The 18,250-nt window shown below is 32.8% G+C and overlaps 1 protein-coding gene across 6 annotated transcripts in view; it reads left to right on the top strand.

Moving 5' to 3' along the window:
• Positions 1-18,250, top strand: part of LOC111030397 (transcriptional enhancer factor TEF-1) — a 76,026-nt gene that overhangs the window by 41,269 nt on the left and 16,507 nt on the right. For all 6 annotated transcript variants that reach the window (XM_022309858.1, XM_022309863.1, XM_022309859.1 and 3 more), the window contains one exon: positions 16,275-16,580. In XM_022309858.1, the coding sequence (XP_022165550.1) occupies positions 16,275-16,580 (306 nt within the window). The remainder of the gene's footprint in view (positions 1-16,274; positions 16,581-18,250) is intronic.

The raw sequence follows: 18,250 nt of genomic DNA, 5'->3' as shown, positions 1-18,250 counted from the left end.
TAGCTCTCGATTAGCGCCTTAAATATGTTTTTTCATTCGCCTTGTATATATTATTATAGATGTTCGAAACTAAGCTTAACCATTGTTATTATTCTATGAAACGTATAACTGTAATTTTCCAGTAATATCTATATGTACTTGCAATATCATAATGTAAATCTATACAGTTTATTCTAGTGTGCCTGAAATAATTATTTCAATGTACTCGCATGCAAATTTTAGTTTTATACACGATTCGGAAGTATTACAATTTCAAAGTTATATAATAGGTTGGTAGTAAAAGTTTAAATTTACATCCAAGCTACCTTCGACAAATTTTAAATTATATTTAAACTTTACGAATAACTTTTGAAAACATTTCCACCCACCTTTATATTTTGTTTAAGATTTGAATTAATTTATTTCACACTATGCGGTTACAATACAATCACTACAAAAATGAATCGGTTTTTATTTCAACCAATTGCCATCAGGTGTAGGTACTTACTTGTATTTATATTTCAAAATTCAAATGAAAAATTAATAATTTCTAAAACATAAATCTATTGTTGTTCTGTTGGTTTTAATATTATACATGTACACAGTTATTTAAACCGATATAATTATATTATAATAAACGTTTTGTAATAAATTAGTCGTCCTGGCACCCCCTAAATCAAAATTTAAGACGATTTGCCTATTTATTATTGTGTTGTATATCCACATTTCTTTGTAATAACAATCCTTATCTAATAACAACATTACCTCATAGACACGGGATTTTTTTGTTATTCTGTTTGTTTCTAAGTGTAATTGAATATTTTGTTTATTATAAGTTGGTACCCGCTAATATAGTTAATAATTTAAATGTATCTATAGTGCAGTATATCCAGTGGTGTTGAGTAAACAATTTAAGTACACTACCTAAAAATGTTGCCTGAGCACACCCACATAGTAACGTGTATGCAGTAGGCCGATATAGTATTATAATTTATATTATATGTATTTATTTTTAAATGTTAGAGCAGCACGCTCTTAAGACAATAATTATCATCATCGTCGTCGTCGTCCCTTTCACGTTCGCTCATACGACAGTCGCCGCTCACCACGAATTTGTTTAGAATTAATTTAATTAAATTTAGCACGTATAATAAATTATATAATATTGTTATCGTTTTGCCCCGACCTCAAAACACGATTTCCTCGCCAGTTTTCGAAATTCGCGTCTAAACATGATATAATAATTAAATAATATTATACACTAAACGCAATATATACGGAGTGATCCTAGAATGTATTATAGGTACTCGGCCGATTTTTACAAATTATTAAATGTTGATAGATTTATATTGAATAATTTTCAAATCATTATAATTCATGGTCATCTTTTATCACGGACTTATATTAGTCCACAAAGACTACTTAGGTACCTTAAAAACACTCCGTTCGAATTTCTTCGATGATCATTGTCTTCTTTAAGTCATTTGCTAAGGGTGGATGAGAGCATTTAGAAAAAATATGTTTACACTCCTTAAATGGTATAAAAAAAATTAAACATTTGAAAAATTAGTCGTTATAAGTATGCTTATAAATTCCAAAAATTATAATTCGAATGAATTCATTGTTAAAGGAAACAACGAGGGCGAGCATGCACAGTGAATCGTCCTGTATAACATACTATATTTTATAACTATACCTATATACTCGTTCCCCAACTCGGACGGACTCGTGTTAAAACATATTGTTATAATTATTTCCTTCGGACATTTATGCGTTTCTGTTCATTCGGATTAGTAATAACGCGTGCAGGTCGTTAAGGCACGCCATATATGGCCGTCCGTTTTATATATTATTATTATATTAACTCGCGTTCAATTAAATGGAAATTATCATTAGCACAATTGGTCAGTATAGGTACATAATGTTCTGTGGTACCTAAATATTATAATATATTGTATTATAGCCATGTAGGTAGAGGTATAGGTCGTACTCGTCGTGCAGTACGTTTGTCAAAAATCTCCTTTTCATTTCATCGTCCGTCGTTTTCGAGACGCGCGAACAATGGGAGCATAGGTGCGCCCACAAAAAAGGGTTCGCCTCCCTTAGAGAATATTATAATAGTAATAATAAAGTAATAATAGTGGGTTTTTTTGTGTTTGTTTGTTTGTTTGCCCTGATGTCGTCGTCGTCGTCGTTGTCGTGATTGTAGGCGTTTGGACGTCGCGTGGGCCGCGACCGCGGTGACGGACAAAAGAAAACAAAGTTAAATCGTTAACTATATATATAAATGTATAATACAATATAATATTTTAGTAAGTGTGTTTATAATATTTTAACCCGTCTCCACCGGTGTGCACGCTGTACACTACATTCAAAGTTGCCGCTTCTACATAACCGCAGCACGTGCAAATGGGACGCCGGCCAAGTTTTGATCGGATATTATTTTTAAACCTTCCGCGCGCACTGTTGTTTCTCGTCGGGAGGCTGTGTAAGATCCACACGAGATTTTCCCGCACAGCGTATAATATCATATTATTATAACAATTACGTATAGTGATGAAAAACGACTACGGAAGTCGTCTACTTATACGATTATATTAATATTATTATTGACTCGGTCTAATTTGTTCCTATATAGCGAAGTGTCTATAAATTAAAGTTGGGTAACAATAACTAACAACCGCGATTTCAATTCATAGTGCGTAATTCCTGGAATCCTATACGTCGTAACGACGATCGCATCTATAAAAATGCATTCAAGTTTTAAGATCGTGTAATCGCCATGACAAAATATATTATGCAGTTCGTCGTTAGTTGAGAATTTTTATTAAATTTCGACGAGTTGGTCACATTATAATATTTGCATTCGTTGTCGGTACAGCTCGCTATAGTCATTGATGTTATACTTTTTAAAATTTATCGATAAATGTTTTTTAGTTATGATAAGATATTTACTCATACACAGTCAGTACCTCGTATTAAACGTCGATTATAATAAGTAACGATAAAATGTAAATGTACATATTATTGGATGTTTTATATTTATTGGCTATATGATATAGCCCCTATCTTTTAGTAGGTATTTTAATTTTTTTTCAAAGGGAAATGCTATTCTTTGTATTATAGTTATTATAGTTATTATTACTATTATACACCTTTTGTCTTTTGGTTTTAATTTTTAAGCTCTTTTGGCAATAAAAAAAAATTAATTTCAATATTAATAATTTAAATGTTCAAATATTATAAAACGGCGCCCCTGAAAATTGGTATTCTCTTGAATTTAAAAAAAGCTGTACGTAGATACTTTTTATTGAATAAATTATTACTTCATTTATGTTTTATCTTGTCGACGGGGAAGTTTAAGATTTCATTATTACTGAGTTTTGGTTTATAAATTAAAATCATATATATTATGATATGCTAAAAGAACACAGATCGTGTAATTTAACATAAGTAATCTAAGTGAATGGAAACAATTTTAAATTTACAAACTGCAGTATTCTCATGAAATAATGATAATGATAATTATTTTTAATATAATATACATTGTTAACAATGCTGCATAGTTATACACAAAGTTTCTGAAACACAACACGGTTCCATTCCAAGAATTAACTTTTAGTTATAAAATAATTAAATTTGATATCGGTGTTTTCATGATTTGAAAACACAATTTCCACGAATTGAACTCGATTTTAGTCTGGAGTTTATCGAAACTTGCGTTTATATTTTGTTTATAATTTTACACCGTGCATAATTCTCCATAAATAAAATTTAATATATCTGTTCAGCTTCCGGGAATTATCTTCTACCATTATTTTATGACCTAATGGATTTTTTTTTCGTTTTAAAAATACTGTTTTTTCTTTTTATAAAAATAAAATATATATAGTTCTTTAATATTTTAATGAACATTTAATATTATTTATAATGAAATAAATTTTTATTTAACACCTATATTGATATGAAGAACTGAAGTACTCATTGTTTTATGCAATTCACTCCAATTCGACGTCGACATTTTGAAATTAATTTTTACTATATAAATATATTTGTATATCATATTGTTGTGTTAATAACGATTATGCAATCATTATAAACTAATGTAGGTATGTAGTCAGCCAGTCAGCGGTATTCTTTGCGAAAAATAAAAAATGGTGTATACAACATAAGTGTATTATGTTATTGAACGTGTAATTTAATATTTTTAAATGTCGTTTTAAATATATTATAAATATCATTATCCGGATGTGTTATTAGGTGCCTGCATAAATGATTGCAAAAAATAAATAAAAATGCTAAGTTGTGCGAATGTTGATAAACAAAACGTATTCCGATGTAGTATTTGACGTCAGCGTGTAATTTTTTTGTGTAAAAAAAAATTACCAGCAATAAGTTGTAGTTTAATATAATAATATAATATATGGATTTGAAGGTTATATACGTCATTGAATTATAATTTAATGTAATAGGTAAAAAAGTAATAATAATAAAATAACATAGCCATAAAGGAAAGAACGCGTGTGCATTTTTAATAATATAATAATAATATATTCCATTACACAAAACCGCAACAAATTTATCCACGGCCGCTGTGGCTCATTAAAATATGTTACATGAATATAATACGATTGGTCGCTGTAAATTCCTTCTCTGTGTTCATGGTTTGCGTATAACCGCGATACTAGGTATCATACTCACCCCTCTTTACCCTTCAACAATGCATTTACTTAAATTCTGATTTTAGAAATTTTTAAGTGTGCTTAAACACCATATTTTCAATCATCCAGATTTGTAATGTAATTTAAGCAAGTTTTTAGAAAGTTCTCTTTTTTGAATAGAAACCATTCTTTTTTAATGTAAATCGCAAAGAGCTAAAGAATATATATTTTTCGATACCTTTGATGCATCTAAATCAATATCCAAACAAGTAGTTTCTGCAGAGTTAATGTAGGTACTAAGGATAATTTATTAATAATTATTTGACTGCGGGGCGTAAAATAATATAATAATAATCATTATAGCTTATTCTCAATAATGGTTTATAATAATTTATGCAATTTTCAGTCTAGTATTTATCATACTCGATAATTTTACAAACATAAAATGTTAATATATTAATTACTATAATTTTCAAATCATCATAACAGAATTATATATTATTTTATTGTGATTTGTGAACACATATTATTATCATCCGTGTGTCCATAAAGCTTAATAATTCAGAAAATACTCGTTCAAAATTTGATTTAAATACATCAACATATTAAAAAAAAACTCAGCTGCTTAACAATTTACTGTAACTGCATTTAAAAAAAAAGAAGTTTGTAGACACTCTTTTAATGCTATGAAAAGTCAGAATTTGAATAAATTCATTATTATATTGGAAGCAATTGGGGTGTGAGTACTTCTTGGTAAATCACTTTGCAGTAGTAATAATATATTTTATTGTCGTTTGAAAAAATAATTTCGCGTATCGTTACGAATTATGATCGTATATCCCTCGATTTCTCTCTGCGCATATTAATTGTATACAATATATAGATATTAATAATATATACCTTGCAATAATGTCGTGCGTATGATATCGGTTTAGTTTACTGCGAGAATCATCGTACGATATATATTTTCGAAACGAAATACACCTATTCACTTTATATATGTTCGTCGTTGCATCCTGTGGTAGGTTAGGAGGTTCGCACCCCACCGACCGGTACGTCCGACGACGATGATGACAGGATTATGAACGGTGGGGTGGCTTTCGATACGAAAGTCGTGTCGGAAAAGGCGCGTGACGACAGCAGCGGGTTGGGGGTGGATGAATCCGTCAGAATAAACCACTCACGCACATACCCTTGCGTATATTAAACGTATAATAATATTATATAAAAACTCTGTTTTGCGTTAATTAACACGAGTTTTTGTACGCCGGCGGCGGTCCCTGCACCGGGAAACAATAACCCGTGTAAATTATGGATTATTCGTATACCTTCCCTTCGTCTGCACCCCTAGATCGTGTGTATACCTTTGGTGCGTGTGTGTGTGTGTGTGTGTGTGTGTGTGTGTGTGTGTGTGTGTGTGTTTGCTCGCGTGTCATTAAACCCCTTTGGAAACTGGCAAATTCCGCGAACCCAAATGCCCATAAATTCCACGGACCGGCATCGGAGGCGGTGCGGTGGCGGCCGTTATAATATACGCACGCGTTGCGATATTCAATTCATAACGCACCCGCACACGATATCCTCCTCCGCCGATCTTCGTCGTCGTGTACTTAACCGTTGGATTGTGTGAGTGTGTGTGTAGTTTATAACGCGATAATAATAATAATGATTATTATTACCATAGCCGCCGCCGTACACATAGTTGTTAATAACAAGGCCGCTCGCGAGTGTGTGTGTGTGCGATATAGGGTAGGCGATCGGCATCGGGTGTATAATAGTGCCGTCGCCGGAAAGTCTCCTCCCATCGCGCCGTAGCTTTAACTGCTCTGCAGCCGCTGCGCCGCCGCCACTGTCGTGTTTTTGTCTCCTCTCTTATTATTATTATTATTATATACAGAGGTCTCTCGACGACCGCCACCTCGCCCCGCGTATATTATCGCTATTATTATTATTATAAACACATTGTTGTGTTAAATTCGCGGGGACAGGTCCATGCTGCCGATGTTTGTCTTCTGGTATATAATTATTTAATCATAATATATTGTGTTACGCGTACGATGAAATATTAATTATTATCATATTACATTGCGCGTTTCGATATAGTTTCGCCGCCGGACCATCATCCCCCGGATGTGTTATATAATATATTGTATAGGGCACTGTGATTCCGCGTTCCTCATCGTTTTGTCGTCGGATCGAGAACAAAAAGTTCGATCGGGGGCGGTAAATCACGGGGTTTGATCGATCGTAGTCGATTCGTGTCGATGTGCGTGCGAGGGGAAAAACAAATCTCCTCGCCAATACTACATAATATTGCGTTCAATAGTTTTTCGACTACTGCGGCGCCGGTGGCGTGTGCAATATTGTGGCAATGAAAAATTACATTATATATTATACTTAACGTTATGTCTGCACGGGAGTTGTACTGCATCAATGTAGTGGAGGTGGGTGGACGGCGTTAGTGGTGCAGTCTGAGTCATATTATTATAACGATGATAATAATAATAATAGTAATGAGTACTTGCTACCTATGTATATATATATATATATTATAATATTGTAATCGACGCGGTGGTCGCGGTAATGTACGTCGCACAGTTGCACTGCTCTCTAGGAGGACCTTGAAAACTCGCGGCGTGTAGGTGAAAGCAAAACGGGCCGACGCCGACCTTGGATCTTTCTAGTCTACTTACGAAACTATCCCCAGCGTGTAATAATAATAATATAATGCATTTGTGGCGGTGTACATACATAACGAAAACCGATAGCCGTAATATTAGTGTATATTATTTTTATTATTATTATGGTTATTATTTTGTGTGTGCCGTTCGGCGCGAACAAATAAAAAAGCCGACCGATTGCTCCCGCCAACATAATAATAATAATGATACGTCGCGCCTCAAATTTCCCATAACTATAGGTATTATAATAATAATTATTGTATACAATTTACGCAAAATATCATAATCATAAAGTATACGGGCGTACGGGGTTGGTATGCGTATATAGATCAGTGGAAAAAAGTTACGACACTTTTTTTCCATTATTGTGTCTTATTCAGCATGCGGCTGATGATGATGAAAATAATAATATAATAGAAACATAATATAAGTAATAATGCATTGTAATTTGACGGTGGCGCCCGAGTACAACGCCGACTAATGGCGACGACAACGACGACAAATTTAATAATAATAGTGTGCAATAATAATTATACCTACGTATGATTAGAGGCACTGGAAACTAAAAAGACCTACAAATATTGTGCACTAAAAAGAGTTTGGCTGTATTACTTAAATTTTGTTTTATATCAACATGTTTATTTTATTTCTTTTTTCTTATTTTATCATTGTCATCTGTTGCTTAAATAAATGTATACCAGCACCAAACATTGTGTTAAAAATATATATATATTCTTTTATTTTATTAATCGTATAGCATAACCTTATATAACTATATTTTTTGCATATTAATTTAAATAAATACCTATATAATGGGTGAATATGACCTAATTATTAATTAGTAATGAAGCAAAAACCCTTAAGTAGTGACGAAAAAATATGCGATGTACAATTTTCTATAATATCCCCCCAAAAAAATTGTAAATGTTACACATGTCCCTACCATAAGCTCAATTTTGGAGGTAAACTGTGCGTGTTTAGCACCCCTATGGTTTTGAAATCAGTAACTTCATAATTTATGCAATTTATATGTTAATACTTAGTACTAATATTATAATATGCACAGTACAAACTACAAGGCTATTATTTATTGGTGGAGGAGGTTTTGAATTTGTTCATCGTTTAATCCATGATCATATAACTAGGTAACTTAAAAAAAATGGTGGCTTCAGCACCCCCAGTTATTTCAATGGAATTGCATGCTCTAATGCCAAAGGTATTATTACACTATCATCGCCATATGTATTCCATGGTACCGCGAGATCCATGTGGTTCAAAATCGTCTTGTTATTCGCCAAATTAAATAATATTGTTTGGGTTGAACGATTTCACTCTACCTATTAATGATTAATAACCACATTGAAATAACCATGCCTAACCCATGGTGGAGTAGTTGAATATTTTAAACTATTTTGTATATTGTGGTAACGGGTTATCCGCACTGTCTACACGGAATATAGAAACAGTGTAATAGTTTATGACCCTAAGTCACTAAATGCGTACTTATGTATATTTGTGATTTCTGTCGGCCAAACATTTTTTCTACACATCGATAACTTATCAGTGCCTTATTTGAGTTTAGTGTATCATACTACTGTGTAGGTATACTGTATAATAATATGTACGACATACCAAACCATCATGTCCTGCAGTCCCATTGCTATTTAGTATTTATTATTATCTCTCGGCGCTCTGTACGAAAACAATATGTAATAATTTCGTAACATGCCTTTACCACCGCGCATATTATTATTAGCGTTGATGTAACCGCTGACTTGGTTTATACCAACAACGCGCATATCCGACTGTACGTGGCGAGATATAACTACACTGGCGTATGCGTTTTTTTGTGGGTTTTCCTATGATTCAGATTTGGCGTTCCGATGTTCACCAGTCTGTTTCTATAATCTGCATGGTGGATTTCCCAAAGTTCGCTATGCGGCACGACAATGATTTCTGACCACTATCAATACCCGATGACGCCACATTTTAAGCACGTTCAGTTTAATCCGTCACATATTTACACGCCACCGCCGTTGATGCATTCTTTCAGGGGTCAATGATGGCAGACCGCGGACTTATTTTATCCGGCCCGCCGACAAAAAAGTTATACGTTCTAGTGTTGTAATTTATCATTTTCGTTCATTGATTGTTACCGACGTCTGCAATTTTGATGGGCCCGGACAATTTCTAGGTTCCTAATGTGGCTCTTCAAAAATATTAATTGGTGACGTCTGATTTAAAGTCTGAACGGTACACGTGACGACTATGTCTTATTTTTGAGGTGTATATTATTCATTTGGTGCATGTCTTTCGAACCTTTTCGACTCGCGCAGCATCTACCTGTATTTGAAGAAACTACGGTTAATAAAGGCTAAAATCAACATTTTTTCATACCTACTTTTAATTTATATACTATTTAAACTAATAATACAGACGATTCTTGAACGTCGAGCTCACTTTAAACCCCCTATAGGCTATAAGTATTTACCATTAAAATAAAACTTAACATCTTGAACTTTTTTCTGTTTCCGTTGAGTTTCGACATAAGTACAAAAGAGTTTTCTGTATTATAATATTAAATATTCTGACTTGGTGAGGCCCGGTCGTTCGCTCAATCTGCGGAAACACTACGTACCGGCCGACGTTGCTAGCTCCCGAGTGGGTAGCCATTCTAGCAACTATCGTTCTTGCCACACATACACAAACATGTGTTACATATTGTTACAATCCTACGAACATAAAAACATACTAAGCCTTTACAAAATAAAAAAACTACCGTACCACTCCACACCCAATGGCCGAGCGTTCCCCCTAATAAAGAAAATAATATATATTTGATAAGTACTTCGAAAGTCTATTTATCTTTAAGATGATACGGAGCTGTAGCTATAAAACTCTGACGAATCCAATTGTTGATATTATTATTATGATTAAAATGAATAGCAATTTTTGTTTATTAATTTATTGTCTTATTGTGTCGGTACATAAAATATTATATATGGATTATGGGCATTGTTTATTTTTTTGTTTTTGTTCATCATTTGGGTTTAGTTTGGTTGATGTATATCGCAGTGGAAAGCAATCGCTACTCGCGTTTTAGAAAAAAACAACAACTGTGAACAAAGAATTTTATTCACAAACATTTGAACAGCCATTATTGTCGAAACTACGGGAAAAAAATACTCCAAATACTCCGCAGGAATTATTATCTTTTAAACTTAAAAGTTTATTATATTATTTTGTTTTCATTTCCGTAAATTGTCAGGCCCACGTGTACGACAACTATTATAATACTGTGGTAAGTGAATCCGTGATCAATTAGCCTGTTTCTTCCTACTTTATGATGGCCATTAAACAAAATCGTGTAAACGTTTTACGATTAGTAGGTATATTGGTAAATAATTATTATTAACTCCTCGAAGCCGTTAAGCGTATATGGTATACAATTATCGAACTTTCTTTGTTATAGTTACAACATCGGTCGTATGAACAATAAAATAATAATAGTAATAATAGTAGTTTCTACGGATAAAAAAATATTAATTTAATATCGATTTATAGCGATTTATAACAAAAGCCTCCCCCCAGCCATTAGCAAATTTGTATTGTTTATTATGAGAAAATATTGTTTCTTTTTATCGATTTGCATCACGATCGAGTCATAAAGTAATAATATTATATTGGGCGTAAGTGCATAACACGATTGCGCTCTCATACCTTTTTATATTTGAAAAAACATAATAGATTACTCACAAAATTAATTTTATTTTATATATTGTTGGCTTAAATGATTATAGCTTAAGAAACTCACCTATAGTACCTATAGTACCCACTACCTTGTACCTATATACAATTACTATTGCCAGTGGCGGCAATTTTTTGAATTTCATGGACTTCATGTTTATATCATATTCTAAGTTTTAGTTGGCAGTGTAAGTAAATCATTAAAGATATTTTAGAACAATTTTAATTTTTTTTTTTAGATCCAACTATGTAAAATATTTGTTTAGCACAATCGTTGTTTTGTTTGCTCAAATATAAAAGGTAAAAGGTGCACAATCGTGTTCTATTACTATATCTATACTTGTTGTTTGCTGTGTGCCGTTTTATTTTTACTTATATTTTAAATTTTTTCGTTTCACATATGTCACAAATTATTATATTTTTCCACGTCGTACGTGAACATAACAAATAATATTATTTCAGTATTATAATTTGGCTTGATGATTCATCAAGCGCGGTGGCCCTTATTTTCCCTTTTAATCATGCATTTTTTAAAATTCTGAATGTCTGAATTATTAGGCTTATTTAAAAACTATATTTTGAATGAAAACCACAATTTTGAAAAAAAAATTAAAAATGTCGATGCAACTAACTCGGCATTTTGGCGAGTAGTTTCTGAGTAACTTTATTTACTAATAATAGCTATATTGGTATACAGCCTATTAATAATATTTTTTAGGTTTTCAAGATATGGCTATGATGTGTTAATTATAATTAATTATTAGGCATTGTGAATTGATTAACATTTAATAATGCAAGACTAAACACATTATACACATATTTCATGTGATATCACTATTATAAGGGTTATTTAAAAAAAAATTTTCTGCACTCTACTTTACGAGTTACAGTAAAAAAAGAAGGGTGGTTATAATCAAAAAAATTTATATATCAGGACATTCTTTTAATTATGTTAAAATGCTTGATTTCAAAACCTGAAATTCAAACAAAATAATGCATTATTAAAGGATAAAAGTAGCTGTGAGCCCGCTTGCGGCGGGAAATTGCTCTGTATAATTTAATAACAGTATGTTAATTTTTAAATCGTACGTAATTAAATCGAGACATATTATCGTATAATAATAGTAATAATAATTGTTAGAAGAATTTACTGGAAAATCCGAAACGATGCGGTCGTGGATAACAAAATGATTACCAGCCAGTTGTGTGGAGCTGTAGCAATGTTAGGTTAGGTCTGCACGGTCTATTCAAACGTTCGGATAAGACAATATTATGTATGTAGGAAGTAGGAACATCACTCCGATAATGACGACTGTTAACCGGTGACAAATGCATCAACAATATGGTATTGCTCGAAACAGCTGTAAAATGGCTATAATAGATTGAATCTAAATAGTCATCCAATTTTAAGGGATTTACAGATTCGTTTCGAGTTTTTGTGTAGGTACCAATTAGAGCAAATTATCAAATGGTATGGGTCGTTATAATCACCAAAACCATATAATATAATATTATACATGTTACCAGGAAAAATAAACTGGAAAAAAGCTGTTTAGTTTTGACATAAAGTAAAACTATTTTTGGTGAACTATTTGCTTTTGGTACCTCCGCGAAAACTCGTTAATTGTTTTATATATTGACTAGGGTTCTTCGCTCACCGAGGTTCCCAAGGGTCACCCCCTACACTTTTACTTCATGAAATTTAATATCTGTAATTTAAAATATTTAAAAATAAATTATGTAAAAGATAAAATACCAAGAAATTTTTGGAATAATAGAGTTTTGAGTATTTAATTAATAGTAATTATTATTTATTTATTTTTGTTTGCCATGGCGATTATACCTATGTTCTGAGAAACGTAAAATGTACAAAACTTTTTTATATAACAGAAAGATAAAAATATGTGTTTCGAATGAATCAACAATAATTAACTAATTAACATATAATTATTAAAGTCTTCAATATACAATATACATACGGTAGGTTCATACTTCATACATATGTAATTATATTTCAGTAATTATTATTGTTCACCGTCGGACGTTGGGTGACTCGCTCTTAATTTCGTCACGACGACAATGATATAATGACGTGTTTGTGCGCTGCACAAATTACATCGCTATTATAATGACGCGTCAATAAACTTGAACGAATCATTTCAAAACGTATTCATACGTGTAGCGAGTACCTACTACCTAGTACCTACGTATATTAAATATAATATTATGTATATAATATATCGTCGCCCTATGGCTGGCTGATATCGGTTTTAATCGATCAAGTTCATCGCGCGTTGCATTAAAACGCGGTCTTTAATACTTAACGTTAAAACGTTTTATTATTGTAATTTTTTTTTACGACGTTCCCGACTAAATCCGAAATTAGTACATAATATTACATTACTATAATATCGTCGAGTTTTAAACGTTTATGCTAAGGTTATACAGGGTGATTCACCAAGTATGTTCATCATTATCTCCATTTTAACATTTACATTTATCCAGATTTTGATTTTTGAAATTTTTGAAACACTTGAATTTTTTACCAGTTAAAGAGTACCATACTGAGTGATAAATATATACTTCTTTCTTTCAGTTGTACACAACAATTTCAAATCTGTTAAAATCATATAATATAATATAATATCAATCGTATACTTATAGTTATAATTAACTTAATAAAACTTAATTTCGATTATTTATCGATACATCAAGGTTTGTTTGTATCTTACTGTAAAAAATAAAAAATGTTCTCATTTGTACAACAAAAGTTTTCATTGCCACAGGACTGTCCTGGGCATGTGAGTGATGACGATTGGTAATCACCATGTTAAAAAAAATTGTTCGAGCTCGTAGAGATTGTACGAAAATACGATTATAGAAGACGTTGTTTTCGGTGTCTATATATAGAATTTACTCTTTATATATAGCGCGTTGCAGTTAAGTAACCCGCAATTTATAATTATTTTATATGTACATTATTATCATTTATTATGTGCGCCGATGCTGACACGCGTAATCGCTTGTAAAGTTTGGGCATTATAATATTGTCGCGTTGTATAACTATTAACAACAATACGTGTCCCAAAACGATATCGTTTTCAATTATGAAACGCCGCACAAACGCGTTTTAATCGGATTTGCGATAATTTCACACACGCCGCGACACGGTAAATCGTTCGTAAGACATAATATTAAATAGGGACAATACCGTACTGTTACCGTTAGTGCGTATAAGTACCTACGTGATGTGTTTTACTTTAAAAACGTTATAATATACGCTCTTGTAGTAGGAACAGTGCACGCCGCATCACCACCGTCATCGTATGTGGGTCAAGTTGTTATTATTATTGTCATTACCGCGCCGCTACCTACATAATATACAACGACCATATATTATATACCATTATGGACTATGGTTATTGTGTTAAGCCGAAATAGCTGCACTTAACCACACGGCGGCAACACATTACAATTAAAAACAATTGCCAATAACGAGCGAATACGTGAAAACAAAAAACATTTCGTGCGTTCAATCGACTCCATAATATAACTGCCAATCCAAGAGCACACTCGGGACACGACGTGGAAATGTGAGTGGGTTTATATACACTGTATAATGTTGTTACGATGGTTTCTGACCCACTATGCACCAAATTTGGCGATGGATTTCGATAAATCCGGCCACAACATTAACGTTTATGGTAGCGCTGAAAAAAAATAATACCCAGATAATATAACGCAAACCGTCACCGGCTAATAATATAATAGGTACGTGAGCAACGATGAATTTACCTACCTATACGTATAAGACCTGCTAAAACAACGCGTATGGTCGTCGTTCGCGTCTCTCCTCGGATCGATAACAATCGTAGGTATAGCGGCGGTGGCCCGAATTCCTCCAATTTAACTTCTATTATAATAATATGTTATTATTGTGTGTATAACACTTCAAGTACGGACTGATGGTTTCGCACATCACACTTGTATTATATTATATATGTTATTATATAATGTGATTCACCAGAGACTGTCACCCTTCCCCCACGAGTAAGATCGACAATTTCTTAGTCATCTGATTGACAATTCACTGGAAAAATTGGAAATTTTTATTTTAAAATAAGAAGTGTGTATCGCCACTCTCTTAAATGGTGTGTTTAAAATCTAAGTACCTATTAGGAAATATATGGTACTACAGAATTTAAACAGTTTAAAAAATCAGAATTTTTACAAATTTATTATTAATGTAAAAAAGTGGGCGAGCATGCTTAATGAATCACCCTGTATATGCTTAACGGTAACTTTTAATTTCGTTTTTTTTCCATGCGTTTCGTCAATAATTATTTCAATAATTTACTCGCGTACGACGTACATATCATAGTATACCGGTTATGCCTATTTAATAACATATATTTAATACACTGCGAGTCGACGGTGTGCGTTATATGTATATATATACCGCCGCCGTCGTTAAAACGAGATCTCGTCTTGGCTTTTACAGAATATTAAAATACAAAAATCCGGACTCGGGCAATTCTAGGTACCCGTGGTTTTTTTTATCGGCCGTTACGTCGTTTGCTTTAATATTAAAATATTGCAATATAATAACGATTACTTATGGTGGCTATGGGAGCTGAATAGTTAATCCAAATAACTAATATATTATAAGTTAATTTACGAAAACTCCTCGAGTTCAAAACTGAAATGTCGTGTCACGACAACTCAGCTAATCACAGTGAACGTACCTTCGTGAAATATAATATAGATGCACTATATGCACAATTATGTGTTATAAAAAGTATATTCTTATATTCCAAATCAACAAAGCTAGTGGCGCAATTAGTTGATTTTTTTATTGAGGGGCAGGCTTGATAGTTTAGTTGGGTTTGTATGCTTAGTTTCGTTTTTTAAAACCACATGTCCCAAATGTCTTCATTTTAAGAAGATTGTGGAGTTTTTTGCAAGTATATATTGATGCAATTCCGAGGAGTTGTGTTGAGTGCGACGGTTGTCATGCAGTCGCCATGGAATTAAATTTATATCATTTTCGTGTGAGGATGGTTATAATAAGCTCCTCCTACATCCACCATTTTTCAAGTATCTCGTCTCGACCCCCTCCCCCCACCCACGTGTCCAGCATTATTTTACGATGTATATATTATATTATAAATATAGGTACTGACGGTTTTCCTTTCTGTTTTTAAAGGTTTTGCGGTGGTGTCGAGCTGTAGTACGGTGTCGTCGCCTTGGACGCCCGGTGGGGGCACGGCCGGCGGTAACCCGGACGGGCCAGACGGCGGCGGCAACGGTATGCGCAGCGCGGCTGGCGTGAACGCGGGTAGCAACCTCAGCCTGGACGTGGACGACTGCGATGACGACAAGGAACTGTCGGCGGCTGATGCAGAGGGCGTGTGGAGCCCGGATATCGAGCAGAGCTTCCAGGAAGCGCTGGCCATATACCCGCCGTGCGGGCGCCGGAAGATCATTCTGTCCGACGAGGGTAAAATGTACGGTGAGTGATCGCATAATGTATTTATTAATCAATTATTGTAATAATATCATCATCATCGCCACAAACGCTCTCAGATAAAATAGTCATTATATCGGCATGGCATAGTCGTTTAAATACAATAAGTATCCGACATATTAAGGTTCGTTCCAACAACTCGGGAGGGCCGAGGTAGTAACATTTTTTAACCACTATTATATATTCATCAATAACCACCCTCAGACTGACCAAACATATTGACCGAATAAGATGATAACTATTCATATTTTAATTACATGCAAAAGTTCACATAGGTAGGTAAAGTCGGTATTAACGGAGCCTACGCTAACAACCCCGTGCCAGTGCTTATTGTTATCAATGTTATCATATTCACATATTATACTGCTCACATAAATGTGATGATAAACCATTCTATATTCGTATTATTACTATGTATAATTATTTGTAACGTTTTTTTAGTTCTTGGAAAATCTAATTTTTCACCTTTTTAGCGTTTTCCTCAATATATAATCTTTAATATTAGTATTCTGTCAAACGTCAATAATAAAGTATAATAAAATATTCTCTAAGACACCATGTGTTGTATTTAGGTGAACACCATAAGTATATTATGTAATATACTGTTGTTAAGTTTTCTGTCAAAAGTCTTAAAAGAAAAATGTAGGAGAGTAATAATAGTAATAAATATATTACTCGTGTTCAGCAATTTCATAACGTAGATAGTATATAACCAAATTAGTGTGTGTATAGCCTACACAATAGTTATGTACATTAATTTTCTAACTCAAGTCTTTTTTTAAGTGTAATGAATTCAAAAAATCAAAAGTTTTTATACAGTTAAACTTTCAATTATTTTTTAAGTTGCATAATCGTGAGCAAAATATTATTTTTTGAACTGTAGATGTATTAATATAGAATATTGAACGATTAGTTTTTGATTATTGCAGTTATATTGCAGTTAGTCGCAGATCCAGGTCAAAGATCTGGGGGAGGGGGTCAACATATATTTACAATACAAATACAATCACAATATACACTTTATTCCTAATCAAACATTTTTTAACTTTATTAGAAATTAAAATATTGGAATCACAGTCCAAAAATATATTGTTAATAATATATAATTTATAATATTATCATATATAAGTATCTGTGATTGGAGTTAATAATATTAGGATCTATAGAATTATAAAAAAAATGAGAGATATAATATGGCAGTAGGGAGGGGGGTCTAGGCAACCTGGATTCATCTATAATAGTATAGTATTTGCCATTTTACTGCTTGCCACCCAAACAATTTACACGCTTAAATAAAAAAAAAAAATTTGGAAATAATTCCGATTAGGATGAATTGTTTATGTGTTATCATTGAAAATCATTTAAAAACCACTACTATGATAGAAAATAAATTTTTAAAAATCTTTTTTTAATTTTTATAAAATTAGTGTTAATATATTGACAGTTTAATGGATCAGCCTGTATGTACGATTATTTGTCGATTCAAAATAACATTGCTGATTTTTATGCTTGGCGTAGGTACCTATATTTTTTTCGTCAAAGTGGTCGACGGTTTATTTCAATTGAACGATTTCGTTCTCTCTTGGTGTTTATCTCGATCGGTTTACTATATAAAACTTTACTCAGGGCCGCTGCAGATAACGCAGTGGAACTTG

Source organism: Myzus persicae, unplaced genomic scaffold (genome assembly GCF_001856785.1).
Source record: "Myzus persicae strain clone G006 unplaced genomic scaffold, MPER_G0061.0, whole genome shotgun sequence".
Lineage (NCBI taxonomy): Eukaryota > Metazoa > Arthropoda > Insecta > Hemiptera > Aphididae > Myzus > Myzus persicae.
This window is presented reverse-complemented; position numbering and strand designations above follow the sequence as displayed.